The 19158-nt window shown below is 42.9% G+C and overlaps 1 protein-coding gene across 4 annotated transcripts in view; it reads right to left on the bottom strand.

The window, feature by feature from the left end:
* JMJD1C (jumonji domain containing 1C) overlaps nucleotides 1-19158 on the bottom strand; it is a 322607-nt gene that overhangs the window by 103986 nt on the left and 199463 nt on the right. For all 4 annotated transcript variants that reach the window (XM_056529800.1, XM_056529801.1, XM_056529802.1 and 1 more), the window contains one exon: nucleotides 10455-10568. In XM_056529800.1, coding sequence (XP_056385775.1) covers nucleotides 10455-10568 — 114 coding nt within the window. The remainder of the gene's footprint in view (nucleotides 1-10454; nucleotides 10569-19158) is intronic.

The raw sequence follows: 19158 nt of genomic DNA, 5'->3' as shown, positions 1-19158 counted from the left end.
ATTTACGCCCCACAGGTGTCAGACAGATTTTTGGAACAGTGGTCCGTGAAAATGAAAAATGTAATTTTTCATTTGCACAGCACACTGTTCCAAAGATCTGTCAAACGCCAGTGGGGTGTAAATACTCACTGCACCCCTTATTAAATTCTGTGAGGGGTGTAGGGGGGTCCACTGTTTTGGCACCACGGGGGGCTTTGTAAACGCACATGGCCCCTGACTTCCATTCCAAACAATTTTTTTCCCAAAAGCTCAATGGCGCTCCTTCTCTTCTGAGCATTGTAGTGCGCCAGCAGAGCACTTGACGTCCACACATAGGGTATTTCCATACTCAGAAGAGATGGGGGTTACAAATTTTGGAGGGTCTTTTCTGCTATTAACCCTTGCAAAAATGTGAAATTTGGGGGAAACACACATTTTCGTGAAATTTTTTATTTTTTTTTACATATGCAAAAGTCGTGAAACCCCTGTGGGGTATTAAGGCTCACTTTATTCCTTGTTACGTTCCTCAAGGGGTCTAGTTTCCAAACTGGTATGCCATGTGGTTTTTTTTTTTTTTTTCTGTCCTGGCACCATAGGGGCTTCCTAAATGCGACATGCCCCTCGACCAAAATTTGTTATCAAAAAGCCAAATATGGCTCCTTCTCTTCTGAGCATTGTAGTTCGCCCGTAGTGCACTTCAGGTCAACTTATGGGGTACCTCCATACTCAGAAGAGATGGGGTTACAAATTTTGGGGGGTATTTACTGCTATTAACCCTTGCAAAAATGTGAGATTTGGGGGGAAACACACATTTTAGTTTAAAAAAATTATTTTTTTACATATGCAAAAGTCGTGAAACACCTGTGGGGTATTAAGGCTCACTTAATTCCTTGTTACGTTCCTCAAGGGGTCTGGTTTCCAAAATGGTATGGCATGTGTTTTTTTTTTTTTTTTTTTTTGCTGTTCTGGCACCTAAATGCAACATGCCCCCCAAAAACCATTTCAGAAAAACGTACTCTCCAAAATCCCCTTGTGGCTCCTTCGCTACTGAGCCCTCTAGTGCACCCGCCGAACAATTTACATAGACGTATGAGGTATGTGCTTACTTGAGAGAAATTGGGCTACAAACACAAGTATATATTTTCTCCTTTTACCCCTTGTAAAAATGCAAAAATTGGGTCTACAAGAACATACGAGTGTAAAAAATTAAGATTGTGAATTTTCACCTTCACTTTGCTGCTATTCCTGTGAAACACCTAAAGGGTTAAAACGCTGACTGAATGTCATTTTGAATACTTTGGGGGGGTGCAGTTTTTATAACTGGGTCATTTGTGGGGAATTTCTAAGATGAAGACCCTTCAAATCCACTTTAAACCTGAACTGGTCCCTGAAAAATAGCGAGTTTGAAAATTTTGTGAAAAATTGCTGCTGAACTTTGAAGCCCTCTGGTGTCTTCCAAAAGTAAAAACATGTCAACTTTATGATGCAAACGTAAAGTAGACATATATACCGTGGAACCTCCATAAGTTACAAGAGTACCGTGATACACATATTTGGTCATACCGCCCAGCCCTATCAGAGAGGCCTCAATGGTTACACGTAAAGATGATTTGCCACTGCTCCCTGGGTCCACTGAAGCACCTTGCGGTGCTAAACAGCTGTAACCACACAGTTCTGAACACACTGGTGGCTGCATTCATTGCAGCAGGCTGCAGAAGTTCAGGCAGCCAGTTGTTGGTGTCTGCCCCATCACACTATATATAGCCATCCTTAATTCTAATGCTTCCATTGGAAAAAGGCAAGTTGATGAAACTATACAAAGGCATGTCAAATACAGCCACGGGGTACAACATTCTACCATCCCCAGAGTAGGCCACATCTCCAGTAAGAGCACACTGTGCAAACAAGCACTCAGTACATGCTGATGCAAAAGATATAAGACTTGTAGGCCTGTTGCCGACTAATTTATTTGCAGTGCATCGTTTACACGAGGGGATGGCACAAAATTCGTGTCAGCATTCCTGCTGTGGAGGCGCTAACAAAACAACTATCCTCAGATAACCCCGCAGTTTATGGAGAAAGCTTTGAAGTACAATAGGACTCTGAGGATTTGAATCAGTGAATAGGAACACTGGCACAGAATGAGTTTTCAGCACATTATAGGTGCATGGCCGTTCTAGACAAGAAATGACATTTCATTTTTAATCCCCCTCCCGCTCCCCGCAGAGATGGCGCACGGCGCTGTACACTTCTCTGGCAGTTAATTCTTAATTAAGAATGATTACGGGCGCGCTTGCTTCCAAGGCAAAAAGTGCATTATAAATGTTTCAATATTTCCACTGCTGCAGGATTTAAGGTGTTTCCTGCTCACAGGGATCTACAGCAGAGGTTCGGAATTATTTGGCGCTAGGAGGAAACTACATCTGTGCTGTGACCTAATAGTGATCCGCCTACTTAAGGAAACTCTGCTGGTTCTTGGTTTTATTTTAATAGACAACACAAATCTGCAATTTGTGATCCCACAGGATAATATACAGTGTAGTGTCTTCTGCTAATACTGACATAAAGGCTGACGGTCACCTTACAGGAGGTTAGCGACTGATGCCCAGCACAACATGGGGGCCTCCTACACTTTATTCTTCGCTTTTCTTCAATCCCACAACTGTTCCTAAACTTCAGAACACTTCTGTGAAAATGTAATCTCATTAACGGCAGGAAACAACTTTTATATTAATTTCTTTATATGTCATACACAAACTGCACAGAACTTTAGTTGAGCTGAATTATTACAAGGATGGGACCCCATGACTGCAGAAAGAGCAGTACATACGGTATGCCACCAAGTATTATGACATTAAAGGACATGACAACTCCAGTTGGATAATTAAATGAAGGAAACGGGTCAATTGCCAGCAGACATGTCACAGAAAAGATCAACATTAAGCAGTAAAGGACTAGGTGATCAAGAGTGCGCATGCGCTCGAAACGCGTCCATGTTGCTGTGTATCACGGGCTAGGTGGTGTGCTGTGAATGCTATCCATGCGGGATATTTTATGCTGCTGAATAACAAATAAATCGATGTTTTATTGGAATTGCTGGATCGACTTTCCTCTTTCTTTACACAGTCATACTTTACACCAGTTTTTCCCAACCAGGGTGCCTCCAGCTGTTGCAAAACTACAACTTCCAGCATTCCCGGACAGCCAAAGGCTGTCCGGGAATGCTGGGAGTTGTAGTTTTGCAACAGCTGGAGGCACCCTGGTTGGTAAACACTGCCATACACCAAAGACTGTGCACATACAAGCAAGTACAAATCCCCACTTGCTCTGTACAAAGGTCACCAGCTCTGACTACTGTAAATTATTTATATTTACGTAACCATATGCATTCAACTTGAGGAAAAACAGACATGGTCGCACATCCACAATGATCTAAGGCTTCTCAGCAACATTTATTGAACTAACAAGTCGTTAGTGTACTTTATGATCATGAAGTGCAAGTCCACTAGCCACGTCACGGTCACCTATAAGTAGGTAGTTTTTTTTTGTTTGTTTTTGTTTGGTCAGCACTCTGCCCCTCCCCCTCAGCCCAGGCTTATATAATTGGCAGGAAGCCTCATTAGGGCCCTATTCCTCCTGGCAGCCTACCAGTCTCATAATGGAAGCACATGGTGAGTGAGCTTTTTACAGCTGTTTCCTCTGGTGCGGTGCCGTTTGGCGTCCGTTGCTGCTGTGGCACTGTGTCTGTGGGGTGGTACGGCACAGGGATTGGTTTGAGAGGAATTGGGGCTGCTCTGCCCCCCTATGGGCACTGGTGTTGGGGGGGTGGTGGTCGCCACTCAGCGCTGCGCCAATTTATGCTAGGGATCCACTACTTACAGGTGACGTGGCTAGTGGGCTTCAGGATCATTAAGTACACTAACGACTTGTTAGTTTAATAAATGTTGCTGAGAAGCCTTAGATCAAGGTGCATGTTGTGGATGTGCGACCATGTCTGTTTTTTCTCAAGTTGAAATAAGTCTGCTATTCAATACACCTTTCCAAACCCTATTATTTTGCATACATGTTGCAACAACAGCCAGCTTTCCTCAGGGTATTTGTCTTTGGAAACAACACACCTAGCTGGATTAACCATTTCACTCCCAGATGAACACATCAAGTAGGTATAGGCAACACTAACTTCACAAACTGAACTGCTTGAGTCTATCCTAAAAAAAAAAAAAAAAAGGATGAACATCTCTTTGCAGGCACCTACTAACATGAAGCAGCAAAAATATGATGTGTTAAAAGGGTTTTAACGGGACTTTGATAATGATGGCCTATCCTTGTGACAGGACATCAATATCAGATTGTGGTGGTCTGATGCCAGACACCTACACCTGCTGACTGAAGGGTACCTTATCACTGTTTACCAGATATTCTGTAGTGACTGTGTTGGGACTGCACAGAGAGAGCTGCAGTACCAGGAACAGCCACTACAAAATGTTTGGTGCTTTATCTGGAGAACAACAAGGCTGCAGCACAACAACCATTTTAATCGGACCCCACCAACCTGACACCGATTGCCTCTCCTAAGGATAGGCAGTCAATTAACACCCTGGAAAAATCCCTTTAATGCAGTTCTGGGGGAGGTTGGCAAGGACCACATAAGTTTAAAGGGGTACTCCACTGCCCTAGTATTTGGAACATTTAATTCCGAACGTTGGGTGTGAGCTGCGGGGTTGTGACGTCACGGCCACGCCCCCTCAATGCAAGTCTATGGGAGGGGGCGTATGCCCCCTCCCATAGACTGGCATTGAGGGGGTGTGATGTGACATCACAAGGGGGCATGGCCATGATGTCATGACCCGGCACACAGCTTTCAAAACTAAATGTTTTGAATGCTGGGGCAGTGGAGTACCCCTTTAATCGCACTTGTGTTTCAGGAGTAAACCAACACAAAGTGTTAAAGGTTTGTAGCACTAAGGTCTGAAGCAATCTTGCATCTTAGGTCTTTACTAGGGATCGACCTATATTGATTTTTTAGGGCAGATATCAATCTGTGAACGCAGAAGCCGCTGCAGGCACTTTACTATCAATGAACTGCAGCGGCTTGTGCGGGGCCAGAGACCGCCGCCGCAACCCGCTTCTCTCCTCCTGCCTGTCCTGGGGTCCTGAGTCTAACCACCACAGCGGATGCCCCCGCCTCCCCCTGCCTATCCTCTGGCCAGAGACCAAAACCGCCCGCTTCTCTCCCCGTTGCGTTGAGGACATCACTCATCATTGCGCACTGTGCAGGACGCCGCAGGAGCCAGAAGTAACGCGGACCCTGGGAACAGGTAATTATAAAACTGGGGATGGGGGAGGCAATGGGGCAGCAGCAGCGGCGGCGGCGGTGGTCTCTGGCCGGGGCATTATCGGCATATCGGCAAGGTAATTGCCGATACCGATAATGTCCAAAATCGTGAATCTTGGCTGATAATTTCGGCCAATTCCTAGTCTTTACATATAAACACAAGGTTACTTAAAGTAATTTAGAAATCAGTGGAGTTGTCTCAAACTTATGATTTTTCTGACTGTCACAAGTTGGGGCTCAATATTATGGAGTGGATAGGCAAGTAGGCAGTCTATAAGCAGAGAACACTGCAAGAAAACCACGACCCAGGTTTACTAAAATTATTTCTTACGTTTCTAAAACGCATTTATTAAATGAATGCACAATTTTGGTAAACATTGCTATAGTATTCTGATGTGAAGGCAATGGGATCAGATCAGTACTATTCATATCTTCTAATAATCGTTGGTATTCTTAACCCAACCTACACCAATACCATTGTTCTGACAATAGATTTTTGTATATATGGTTAACAATATTCTTGTTCTTGAAAAAATAAGTGGGATAAATCCAGGGTCAAAAAGGAAAACAGAGGTATTAGGTTCATGTCTAAACCAACAAAATATTTCATAAAAAGATCAGATCATAGGGGGAGATTTATCAAAACCTGTCCAGAGGCAAAAAGTTGCCCAGTTGCCCATAGCAACCAATCAAATCGCTTCCTTTATTTTGCAGAGGCATTGTTAAAAAGGAAAAAAGCGATCTGATTGGTTGCTAAGGGCAACTGGGCAACTTTTTCTCTGGACAGGTTTTGATAAATCTCCCCCATAGTGTGTAGGGAAGGAAACAAAGTGTCCTCTTATGTCTGTCTTTCACAGTGTTCCCTACTGTACATTGGAGTCTGGACTACATGAGAAGAAAACACTACAAGACTGAATGACCAGCACAAAAGCTCTCTCTCTAAATATAACTGGGCCACCAGTCAAGCGCACACAGTAATGATAGCATAAGCTGGTAATAAAGTATATTTTACTACCTCCATAATGAAGTGCCAGCAGACAGTGCCCCATATTATTTAGTTTAACCCAAGCATGTAACAGCATCGTACAACAGCTGCAAATGTAGCTGCTCTAAGAAACCTGAGAGGTCTTGTGACTTTGTAATTGTTTAACCACCACCATGTTTTGCAATATGACATTTAAGATCATGTTATGTCTTCTATGCTAATATTCTTACTGTGAAATGTGTAGCAAATATGTCAATACTGGGGGGGGGGGGGGGGGGGGGGGGGGAGAACAGTCAGTACCCTAAAACATTCTAAAAGTGCTTTTATCAATCCAAACCAGGACTCCATCCATTCACATAAAGCAAGTCGACAAGCCATGGCAAACACCAATAACAGTATATGGGATTAGTACTGGCGCTGCATTAAACTGAACAATGCAACTGTTGTCACTGTCTTGCCTCTGGAAAAAGCCGTGGAGACTGCGAAACATGTAGAGGCGGCAATATAGTGTTTTTAAAGTTGTGTTTGAGTGGGAATTGTAGGTTGCTGCAGAACCTTTTATTGTGGAGGTCTTTAGATCCCACTTGTACTGAAATTATCCCTCTCAGCACATTAATTTTAAATTATGTGTTTTTTTCCTGGGATTACTTTTTATTCATTGAATACAATAAAAGTTATATTTTATAAGGGGAATAATAAGAGGTGTTTTGCACCCTGGGCTAAAGCCCTAGGGTTTGGATATTAGTTTTGCTAGATTAGAGGTCTTAAATCTTGGAGTGGTTTGTGACCTATATGATGTTCATCAGTGACACTGACTGACTGACACTCCAAACAATTTTTTTTATATCTAGCCCCCCAAACCCTAACTGAAGACTTTCAGAAGCTGGGGAGATACCACAAGTCATGCCTGCCTACTTCATTCACCAAGACAGTGCGAACATCACAGTCCAACACATGCTCCATACTACCATTGTAGAAGTATCATCTAAGAAGACATCAATCGGTAGGACTGCTGCCGGGCTCCTACAAATTGCTTCCTGACCCCTGTAAGAGGGTGAGAGTCCAGGCTAAATATAGGTATTCAGCCCTGACATCATATCCTAAGAGACTGTTTAAAGTGAATCTGTCAGCTCTATGCAGCCAAGAGCTGAAGACATTGGATAGCTGTGAAGATATAAAAGCAGACTGTACCTTTCCTGGAACAGATGGTGGTTGCTAAACGTATAAAATCACCTTTTTTTTTTATATATAAACAAAGTGTCAAAGAGACAAAGACAATCTGCTCAGTGCCCACTCACTCCCCAAAGCAAGCCCAGCACGTCAGTCAAGGAGAGGCTTGGAGGTGAAGGTAAAGGTGGTGTGGCAGGCTGTGGCACTTACACAGCTTGGCCCAGCCTCCCTGACATCTATTAAACAGATTTTATAAATTTGGCAACAACCACCATGAGCTCTAAGGCTACGTTCACACTGCTGGATCGAGAAAAGTCGGGGGGAAAAATAGCGCTTGCACAGTCCTTTTACTCTGGCTTTTCTCTCCGCAAATAACGGCGGCTATTGAATACAATGGGTCCATTGGGACCAGTTATTTGCCTGTATTGTATGCTCCATCAAAATTACGGCAGGCAAAATGCAAAAAAAAAAAAAAAAAGGGAGTTTGACAGCCAAATTTGCCGGAGCATACCGGCAGTGTGAAAGGGGCCACAGTTTGCTTTTACACCAAAACAGCTATCCAATGGTATCTGCAGCTCTTAGCAGCAATAAAAGCTGACATGTTCCCTTTAACTGGAAAAAGACTAAAATATATGATGGATCATTCCAATAGAACACAACAGTCTCTGCAGCTGCTATTAGCGGAGGAACCACATGCATGGGGCCCAAGAGCAACATGTGCTTCCAAAGCCTCTGGTTGGAGAACACTGTGGTATGTGATCTTATCAATGCTGAACAGTCATGACTGAATGCACATCAGAAAATAATATAGAACCGTCAAGCTAACATGTTTTTTTATCCCCAAAGCCACAGTGCCAAATGTACTATCATGGCATGTACCTAAACCTGTTCCTGCCCAGACACTGCATACTAGTAGAGGGACACACTGCTGCTATTGAGAGCTATAACCAGAAATGCTGCTGGGCTGAACACACATGCTAATGTTTAATAAGAATAAAAAAAATAAAAAATAAAGCTTGCCTACATGCCAAGGGTGGAGATCATCTAGAAATGAGGGAAGGATGCAAAACAGACAGAGAAGCAGCCAGCACACACTCACGCAAATGGGAATTCCTCCAAATGTTAATGGAGCCTGTAGGCAGGGAGACCTTGTTCTCTCTTTAGGCTACTAGTTTTGCCATTGTTTTATTTGTTACTGCTTAAACAGGTATTTCCTAGCATGCATTTTTGTACATTTCAGACAGCATTCTTCGTGGAGTCGAAATGTACCCGTATTGGCACAAGAATCTTGCTACTTAGAGGAGGGGTTTGAGTTAAAAGAACTTATCCCTGTGTTTCCAGCTGTGAGATCCCACATGAGATCACACTTGTTCCTTTTAACATGGAATACCCATTTATCGGGAAACTCATGTTGAAAATGCTAGCACCATTTTATAGAGGAGGAGCTAACATGGTCTGTGGAAAAGATTCAATTTAGCAAGTAATTTATACATCTTAAGGGGTACTCCCCCCCCCCCCCCCTTAGACATCCTATTCCCTATCCAAAAGATAGGGATACGATGTCTGCAGGAGAGATTTCGGCAGGACCCTGCGATCAGACATCTTATCGGCGGAAGAGGGGCGCAATACCCCTTTAAATCTCTCCTTATTCAGGGCTAAGGGGTCCTAGGCGGTGTGCCTACAAAAATAGTTGTCACTGTGTAGCACGACTCACTGGACACCAAAGCCCAGTATTTTCAGACATCTAGATGAATGACAAGCGATTCTGAATATTTTCTTACTAAACTATAACTCAATCTGCTCAGTTAGTTTTGTTCTATAGATGTAGCCTCGACTGCATTTTCAACATAAGTTTCCTCTTAAAGTTGTAAAATTGTGACTCCCAAACTACTACCTCAACCACTGTAAGTCACAGATACGTTTGGTAGTGTTGGTAAACTACCAGCCTTTTGCTTCTTCTCAACCTATATACCTGCTGATATCAGAAAACTATATACTGCACTGAACCAGCCGAAAACAAATTCAACATCGTCGTAACTAAACAAAGTCAGGAATACATGAAAGCTGCAAGACACTAACATAAATATAGCTGGCATGCCTGCGCAGACCTTTATCCCTCCATTACAACTCCAGTCTGGTACGTGGTAGCATGTTGCAATACCTTATCACAGCTATGATACACATGTATTTGCTTTAAAAGTCCAAGGCCAGAGAAAGGAATGACCTCAATATTTTCAGATGTTCAACCATTAGGGCATTATCATGGAAGATCAAGATCAGCAATAGCGGGTAGATTGCAGGTTAAGCCATGTTTACCAAAGATGACATAACCTTGTACAGCACAATGTGTTCCAGTTGCCTCTGGTCAGACTGGCATCTATCACTTCATACTACTTTGTTTACATCACATTACTAGGAACTAGGCAAATATTCCATGGTGATCCATTTCCCCTGTTACCCAGACAAAGCAATCATTTCCTTAAAATGCTGAATTCCTTCTTCAGTTACAGAGAGAAACATACTAGGTAGGTACAAGAAATGCAAAAGCTTGCAAGAAATGATGCCAACCATTGTATTTTGGAATATTTAGCTCCCTAAATAACAGCATAGACCGGGATACACAGAAGTTTAGGTAGGCGACAGGGATACACAGAAGTTTAGGTTCTTATCCTCCATCGGCTATAGTTACAGTAGGGTTTCTGGGACAAACCTAATCCCTCTGCTAATCTTATCCATCTGTCACAGGGTGATAAATTACTAGTTCCTTTACACAACTCATCCCCTAGAAAGCAGAAAGCCAAAAACAGGCGCTAGACCATAAATCATAGGTCTACGTGTTTATTCTCCACATTTTTTTTACTTTATAATGTTCACAATAAACAAGCTTCTCACCTGAGAGGGCAGATGGCAAATTCATCTAAGAATACATCACCCTCTCAGGACGGCAATGCCTGGAGACTACATGTTATTTTCGCCAGTCTTTACCTGATAGGGCTGAAAGGCACTATCTTCAGTTGCAAACTCCAGATGTCTCTCCACTAAAAACTCTATTGCAGTTATGGACTTGTAATCACCATTTCCAACCAGGGGCTTGAAGGCCTAAAAATAAAGAAATTAACACATTAATACAAAGGTCAATATTTCTCCACTAAAATGTCATCAATAGAAACACTTTTATTCAAATTCGAACAAGGTTTTTAAAATTTGACAGAACAATTTTTTAAGGGACATGACCATCTTCTGACTGGATATCTCACAAATTCCTTATAGGTGGAGGTCTCCTCTCCCAAACTCTCATTTATCAAGGTAACCTTGGTCAATCCAAATTAGTCAACAGCTGGGACAAAATCATGCACACCAACTTAAGTCAATGGGATCCCTCTGTGACCATTTGGATCCATCATAACACAAGGACTTTCTTGAAACAGAAGAAAGCAATCTAAAAATTTAAAGGGGTACTCCACTGCTCAGCGTTTGGAACAAACTGTTCTCAACGCTGGAGCCAGCGCCGGGAGCTTGTGACGTCATAGCTCCGCCCCCTCAATGCAAGTCTATGGGAGGGGGCGTGACGGCCGTCACGCCCCCTCCCATAGACTTGCATTGAGGGGGTGGGGCATGAAGTCATGAGGGGACGGGGCTATGACGTCACAAGCTCCCGCTGCTGGTTCCAGCATTTCAAATGCTGAGCAGCGGAGTACCCCTTTAAGGAGAATTTTCTACCCATTTCCGGGATTTGTTGAGCCTTACATACTACGAGAAGCAGCAGAAGTTGGTAATATGAACCACATATTTGTATGTACATTTACAACATATCTGCAGCGATTTAAAAAAATGTCTGACACAGCTTGGTTGTCTGGAGATTGCACCAGGTCAGGAGATGTGATGCTTTTGTTGTAACTCAAAGACAAATTGGAGTTACAAACACGGTATAGCACACAAAGCTTTGCTGTTTCCATAATCCTAGGTATCTCACCAGTTGAGATGGAGGTCAAGGGACAGATATTTGTGTGACATTTCTTCCATAATTATCCAAGATTGGAATATTTCTTAAAATGTCTCTAGTCAACTAGTAGGACTCTGAATGGATTATGTGCATTGCATTAGTCACAGGTCTACTTAAAAATCTTCCAGATGAATTATTAAAAATACTGAATAAATTCTTTGAACACCCTCCTAACAAGGAGCTAATATACATGGAAGGTTTCATTCCTGGAAGCTCTATATGAGAAGCGCCTCTGTCTGATGGTGAACACATGGCTGTGGGTGCATGACCCAATCCTTCAGGGAAGCGAGGTGAGGTCAGATTTTTATCCTAAGATCTCAGTGGGTCTCTGGCTGAAACGTACACCTCAGTGTGTTCAGCTTCAGAGGCGTAATGCCAAGGATCGAATAGCCTGCCTCAACTCCATTAGTGAAAGGCAAGAGCCAGTGTCAAAACCACAATAGTGATTTGCCCCGAGGGAGAAAGTTCACCATCTCAAAAATACACAAAGCATAGAAAATGCTGGAAATCTGATCCAAAACAGGCTCAATTCAATTAAACGTCTGATGATTTGGAAGATTAGAAGTCATGGATATCATGACTCAATCATCTCTCTAGCTCACATACTTCACTTTGTCTCTGAGCCATACTTGGACACATGACAATGGAAACCCAGAAAAGCTCTAACATTTTTTTAAGCAGAAATATTATTTGTATTGCAGTGAACAGGAAATTATGTGGCTTCCAAATCCCAGGATATGAAGGGTGTGTCTGTGGGTTGTCAGCGTTTCAGGCAACTAATTCTCCTTCATCTTCCTAAGCCACAGCAAAGAGACCCTGGATGATGCAGAAAGTGTCCTGAAATAAATGGCTATGGGTTATATGCATATAAACAAAACGTCATACAGCTTTAGGTCCAGGGGGGAACAAGCTTAGGTCTTCAAAGAGCTTGTGTCTGACATGTGAGAGTGTGTACAAGAGTGAACAAAGCTCCATATAATCCCCTACAGAGCACTGAAGCATTGGCACTTATATATAGCTTCAGCAATGACAAATCTATAGTTCATACATCATCTGTCAATTCACAGGTCAACCGGAGAAGTGCAAACTGAAGCTCCCCCAAATAATGAATTATAACTTACCAGAACCACCCTATTAGTACTGGAGAGGCCCCAATTGATGATGTCAGGGGGGGACGGGACTAAAAAGCATGATTTTTTGCTCTTAGAGGAGATAAGCCACTGTTAAGCCAAAACGTTATGCATTTGGGGAGAAACAGATAGCTGTGCAAAAGGTGTATGGCAACCCCTAGAAATCCCAAACACAGTGAAAAGATGCCCGAACTTGCTGTTTATGTTAGGACCAGACGACCGAAATATGCATGGGGCCTCCTGACTCCCAACCGGGAAAGAGAAGGAACAAGTTTGTTGGAATAAAACTGCCCAACCCTTTAATTTTTAAGGGGGATAGATCGCCACCAGAGCAGTCTGTCAGCAGCTTCTTCTCCCCAACGAGAACACATGAATGTTTAACCAAACCGAACGTTCATGTGTATGTGGGGAGGGATGTTATCGGATAAGATAGCTGTTGGCTGAATGTGGAGGACGGTAACATACCCTAACTCCTCACACATGGTGATAGAAGATGAATGCCTGATTTATTTTCAATCATCTTAGACATCAGGACCAGGTCCGATGCCCACCCATCATCAGACAGCCCAATTCCTTCATCGCACACATGGGGTCATCTATATGTAGCTGTGCCTAGTACTGCAGCTTAACCTCCTTCTCTGGAATGGGGATGAAACCTATTACCGGTCAGACAGGTACAGATGAGCCAACTTGCCTTGAAAAACAAACCTTGGTTCTGTTGATCAGTGTGGTCCAAGGAGTCATGCCCCACTGAGATCTGTCTTAAAGGGGTACTTATACCATAAAACATCTTATCCCAAGAATAAGGGATAAGATGCCTGATTGTTAATACTTATAGGGGAACTCCAGCCCTAAGACATCTTATCCCCTATCCAAAGGACCCCCACAATCTTTCATGCAGCACCCCGCTATCATCAGGTCTGATGAATTACTATCACAGGGCCGGAGTATCATGATGTCACGGCTCCGCCCCCGTGTGACATCACGCTCCGCACCCTCAATGCAAGCCTATGGGAGGGGGCATGGCGGTTGTCCCGCCCCCTCCCATAGGCTTTCATTGAGGGAAAGGAGCGTGACATCACAAAGGGGTGTAGCCGTGACATCACAATACTCGAGCCCCGTGATTGTGATTCATCAGACCTGATGATAGCGGGGTGCTGCATGAAAGATTGTGGGGGTCCCCACTGGTGGGACCCCTCACGATCAGGCATCTTATCCCCTATCCTTTGGATAGGGGATAAAATGTCTTAGGGCTGGAGTACCCCTTTAAGGATTAACAATCAATGTTTCAGTCCAGGTAATACCAACATTCACAATGATGAGTAACTGGGATAAGTTTACCATCAAATACAGTCATGGCCGTAAATGTTGGCACCCCTGATATTTTTCAAAAAATGAAGTATTTCTCACAGAAAAGGATTGCAGCAACACATGTTTTGCTATACACATGTTTATTCCCTTATTGGAACTAAACAAAAAAAGGGAGGGAAAAAAAAGCAAATTGACATAATGTCACACCAAAATCCAAAAATGAACTGGAAAAAAATTATTGGCACCCTTAACTTAATATTTGATTGCACACCCTTTGTAAAAAAAAAATAACTGAAATCGGTTGCTTTCTATTACTATCAATAAGCTTCTTACACCTCTCAGCCGGAATGTTGGACCACTCTTTGCAAACTGCTCCAGCTCTCTTATTGGAAGGGCGCCTCTTCCCAACAGCAATTTTAAGATCTCTCCACAGGTGTTCAATTGGATTTAGATCTGGACTATGTTTGGGGTCATTGTCCTGCTGGAAGACCCAAGATCTCGGACGCAAACCCAGCTTTCTGACACTGGGCTGTACAGTGTGACCAAAAATCCATTGGTAATCCTCAGATTTCATGAAGCCTTGCACACATTCAAGGCATCCAGTGCCTAAGGCAGCAAAACAACCCAAAAACATAATTGAACCTCCACCATATTTCACTGTAGGTACTGTGTTCTTTTCTTTGTAGGCCTCATTCCGTTTTCAGTAAACAGTAGAATGATGTGCTTTACCAAAAAGCTCTATCTTGGTCTCATCTGTCCACAAGATGTTTTCCCAGAAGGATTTTGGCTTACTCAAGTTCATTTAGGCAAAATGTAGTCTTGCTTTTTTATGTCTCCGTGTCAGCAGTGGGGTCCTCCTGGGTCTCCTGCCATAGAAATTCATTTACATGTCAACAGATAGTTTGCGCTGACACTGATGCTCCCTGAGCCTGCAGGACAGCTTGAATATCTTTGGAACTTATTTGGGGCTGCTTATCCACCTTCCGGACTATCCTGCGTTGACACCTTTCATCCATTTTTCTCTTCCGTCCACGCCCAAGGAGATTAGCTACAGTGCCATGGGTTGCAAACTTCTTGGACTTTTAACCTTGAGATTGTTGATATTTTTCCAAAATTTTGGTTCTCAAGCCCTCATACAACTTTCTGTTGTCCATGCTTAGTGTGGCACACACAGACACACAATTCAAAGACTAAGTGAACGTCTCTCCTTTTTATCTGCTTTCAGGTATGATTTTTATATTTGCCCACACCTGTTACTTGCCCCGGGTGAGTTTAAAGGAGCATCACATGCTTGAAACAATCTTAATTTTTCCACAATTTTGAAAGGGTACCAATAATTTTGTCCAGCCTATTTTTGGAGTTTGGTGTGACATTATGTCCAATTTGCTTTTTTTCCTCCTTTTTTGGTTTAGTTCCGATACACACAAAGGGAATAAACATGTGTATAGCAAACGTGTTACTGAAATCCTTTTCTGTGAGAAATTCTTCATTTTCTTGAAAATTTTCAGGGGTGCCAACATTTACGGCCATGACTGTAAGAATCTGAATTCATTTTACGGAGGCACAGGCCATACCAAACCATATATACAAGCAGTACCAAACATTTATCATAGTAGCTTTACTGTTGCCTTGCAGTAGCAGGGTAAAATTTGACACTATAGGATTACATTGCTCATAAAGGCCCTGACAGATTGCTAACACAGCTACCTGGTCCTAGAAGCAGGTTCAGGCGAGTACAGCAGCTGTGGCTTTACTTAGTAATACCAATGTCATAGGAACATGCAGTTTAGCAGTCATAAATCTTGGCCTTAGTAATAGACAGATGAATGATTTTACATCTTAATTGTTAAGCAGAGAGGAACCGTGAACCCGGAGGGGAACTCTTACAGTATTTTCTGGCATGTAGGACAGGAGAAGATTTTTTTCGGTTCTCTTTTTATGCCAGATGTAGCTCAGGAGTTTAAATGTCTGTAATCTGAATCCTATGTGCTTTTCCGTATATTGTCTTTCAGTCAGGCTGTGCTGTCTGAGATAACAAAAATCTGGGCTAACTTCTTAATCATTAACCAGGTCCTGTGATACCGTTCAGGTCAAGCGGCCTCAACAAAAACAGATAGAGATGGTCATAAAACAGAAATCCAAGTGAGCATGTGATAGAGAAGACAAAGAGCTGGGTCATAGGCAGGTAAAGCCATGTTTTCTGCTTCCTTATTATTCCTGGAACTTAATACATCAGAAAGAAAATCCCTCCTGTTACATGTTCAGCGCTGTGTGTCAAAGACCCTTCCCTGTCCCTCACGAATAATACAACAGTATCTCTTCTGGCCCCATACAAAGTCATTCTATCATGCTTTCTTCAGAATGTTGCAACTCACATTTCTCTCCTCTACTCTGTCAGAGGTCCTTAAAGTGTTTATTTGTTCAGCCTCAGGGGAAAACAAGAGTCCCAGGAAAAGGGCCAAGGCCCCAGTGATAAGAGCCTAGTGTGGACACTGTACATGAAGAAAGAAGAGATAAGGGCCACAAGGCTTAGAAATGAAGAATCTACATGCCCCACTACCAGGCCTGCTGTTACACCACTAAACTATTAAGTTGGCCATAAACATTTGATCAAACTCACCAATCCCAGAAGCCCCACCAATGCGTATGAGTCTACCAAGTCAAGTCGGGAGAGAGAATGGTCTGTATACATGCTCTATTCCTTTAGGCACCCATACACTGTGAATGACCGTTGGCCCGCCTGTCCTGCCCATACACATGTTCATATGCTGTCTATGAGGAAGCCGCAACCAGACTGCTCAAAAAGGTTGGGCTGCGAGAACAGCATGGCTGACCCTTCTCAACAAACCTATCTGTGGAGAGTTGGGAGACATTATTCTGAAGTTGGCTGAACCCACTGCCACTGGTGGTCCAGCCAACTAAAGGTATATGGGCACTTTTTGTACTTAAGGGAAATTGCCAGCTTTGTCAAAGCTCACTTGGCCAGGCACAGCATGTGCATGTATACACGGGTGGAGAGGGTTAACTGTCAGCTAAAATAATGCTCAGCCAATTGCTATACGAAATGTATAACCATCAAATTATTAAGTCCTAATCCACACTACAGAAAAGTCAACGAAGTCTGCCATTTTACATTTTTTTTTTTTTTAAATCTGTATGTTATATGGGTCCTCCTGTCTCTTCCCCAACAGATGATGCAGAAAGTAGAAGGATTGAAAGGGTTACATTAGAAAGCGCTATACATTGGTTGTCCATAGAAATAAGCCACCAAAAAATGTCTGGCAGCGGCTTATTTCCCTCTAGAACAAGAATGCACGTGTAGGGAGAGGAGACCACTGTCTGCCAAACTGTCGTAACATAAAGGAGAAGGTCCTACACAAATACTAGTAAATAAATACTACAAGAAGTGAACATATCCCACCACCCAATGTACATAAAGTTCTTTTAGTGCTGAGTAACTAACTTCTTGCTATTCATAGCTATAAAAGCTCTATATTGGCACTCAGAGTGGTCTAGTTGGCCTCTAAAGTCCATCTTTCAATCCTGAAGTGCCTTACAGACTCTTTCTACATATTTTAATGCAGAGAGATCGTTTGAAAGGATGCTATCTAATACTACATTTCCCCAGTACATACCTTCTCACCCCCATCAGCAGCCAATGGATGGATGACACCCCAAGCCCATAACAGATCACCTTAGAAACGTATGGTGGAGTCGTCAGGTCGCATCATCTAGGGCAGTGGTATTCAACCTGCGGACCTCCAGATGTTGCAAAACTACAATTCCCAGCATGCCCGGACAGCCAACGGCTGTCCGGGCATGCTGGGAGTTGTAGTTTTGCAACATCTGGAGGTCCGCAGGTTGAAGACCACTGATCTAGGGCAACAATGGGGCTGAAAAGAAAGCAAGGTGGCCCCCAGTTAGACAGCAAAAATCTATATTGATCTGGAGAATGGCGTTAAAAGGCGCGCTCTAACAGCTACATGCATCTGCAGATATAAAAAGAAAATCATAGTAACATAGTTCATGAGGTTGAAAAAAGACCAGAGTCCATCAAGTTCAACCTATAACCCTAATGAGTCCCTACAGAGTTGATCCAGAGGAAGGAAAAAAAAAAAAAAAAACTCATAAGAGAGGTAAAAATTCCTTCCCGACTCCAAATATGGCATCAGAATAAATCCCTGGATCAACCTTCTGTCCCTATAAATCTAGAATCCATAACCAGTAATGTTATTACTCTCCAAAAATGCATCCAGGCCCGTTTTGAATCCAACAACTTTATTGATGAACAGACCTAAAACTGGCCACTAAACATCCAGGTAGCAATAAGTGGATTCCTGTCAGTCACTGGTCTACCTGTGTGATATACCCGGTATCCAGTACAAGAATAAAGGTGGCAATAAGTTATTTCTTAGTGTTCTGTTTAGAGATGAGCGAACTTACAGTAAATTCGATTCGTCACGAACTTCTCGGCAGTTGATGACTTATCCTGCATAAATTAGTTCAGCTTACAGGTGCTCCGGTGGGATTTCAGCACTAGCAGACTCTTTCCTAGGACTGTATCCACGTTTTTCAGCCCACCGGAGCACCTGAAAGCTGAACTAATTTATGCAGGATAAGTCATCAACTGCCGAGTCGATAAGTTCATGACGAATCGAATTTACTGTAAGTTCGCTCATCTCTAGTTATGTTCAGCAAAACCTAATATAATTCAAAGAGGCAAGCAAGAAATAAAACTGGCGTAAAAAGAAGCAGCACATCTATCCATCCTAATCTGGGGATGGGGGACCTTGACAGGTAAAAATCCATTTTACAGGGGTTGTATAAGGTACAATGTTAGACATGTCCTCAGACACATCCTGGGCAGGAGAACAGTAAACTGCCGGCAGCACATTCCATGGTAAATGATTGATCACGGGTCAATGAGCGCACTCTGAACAGAATTTCAAGAGGCACAATCCTGCCAGCCCTGGCTGTTGGGACTGTCCTTATCCTGTCAAAGGTCAAACCGCTATCTGTATTGTCTGAAAGAAGACTGAAGGTTATGTAGAAGGATGTATGTACAGATGTTTCACCTTATCAGGAGCCAATATAGCTGCTCAGGGGTGAAAACTAAAGTCCTTTTATAGCAGACAGACCTATCTGCTCTGCACCCAATAAAGTAAATGAACCCCCAGGCAACATCCACACTGCCGGTTGTCTCTGGTAGTGTGAAGCCTGTTATTTAAGAATCGAGAACAGCCGG

The sequence above is a fragment of the Hyla sarda genome, chromosome 7 (genome assembly GCF_029499605.1).
Source record: "Hyla sarda isolate aHylSar1 chromosome 7, aHylSar1.hap1, whole genome shotgun sequence".
In the NCBI taxonomy this organism is placed as follows: domain Eukaryota; kingdom Metazoa; phylum Chordata; class Amphibia; order Anura; family Hylidae; genus Hyla; species Hyla sarda.
This window is presented reverse-complemented; position numbering and strand designations above follow the sequence as displayed.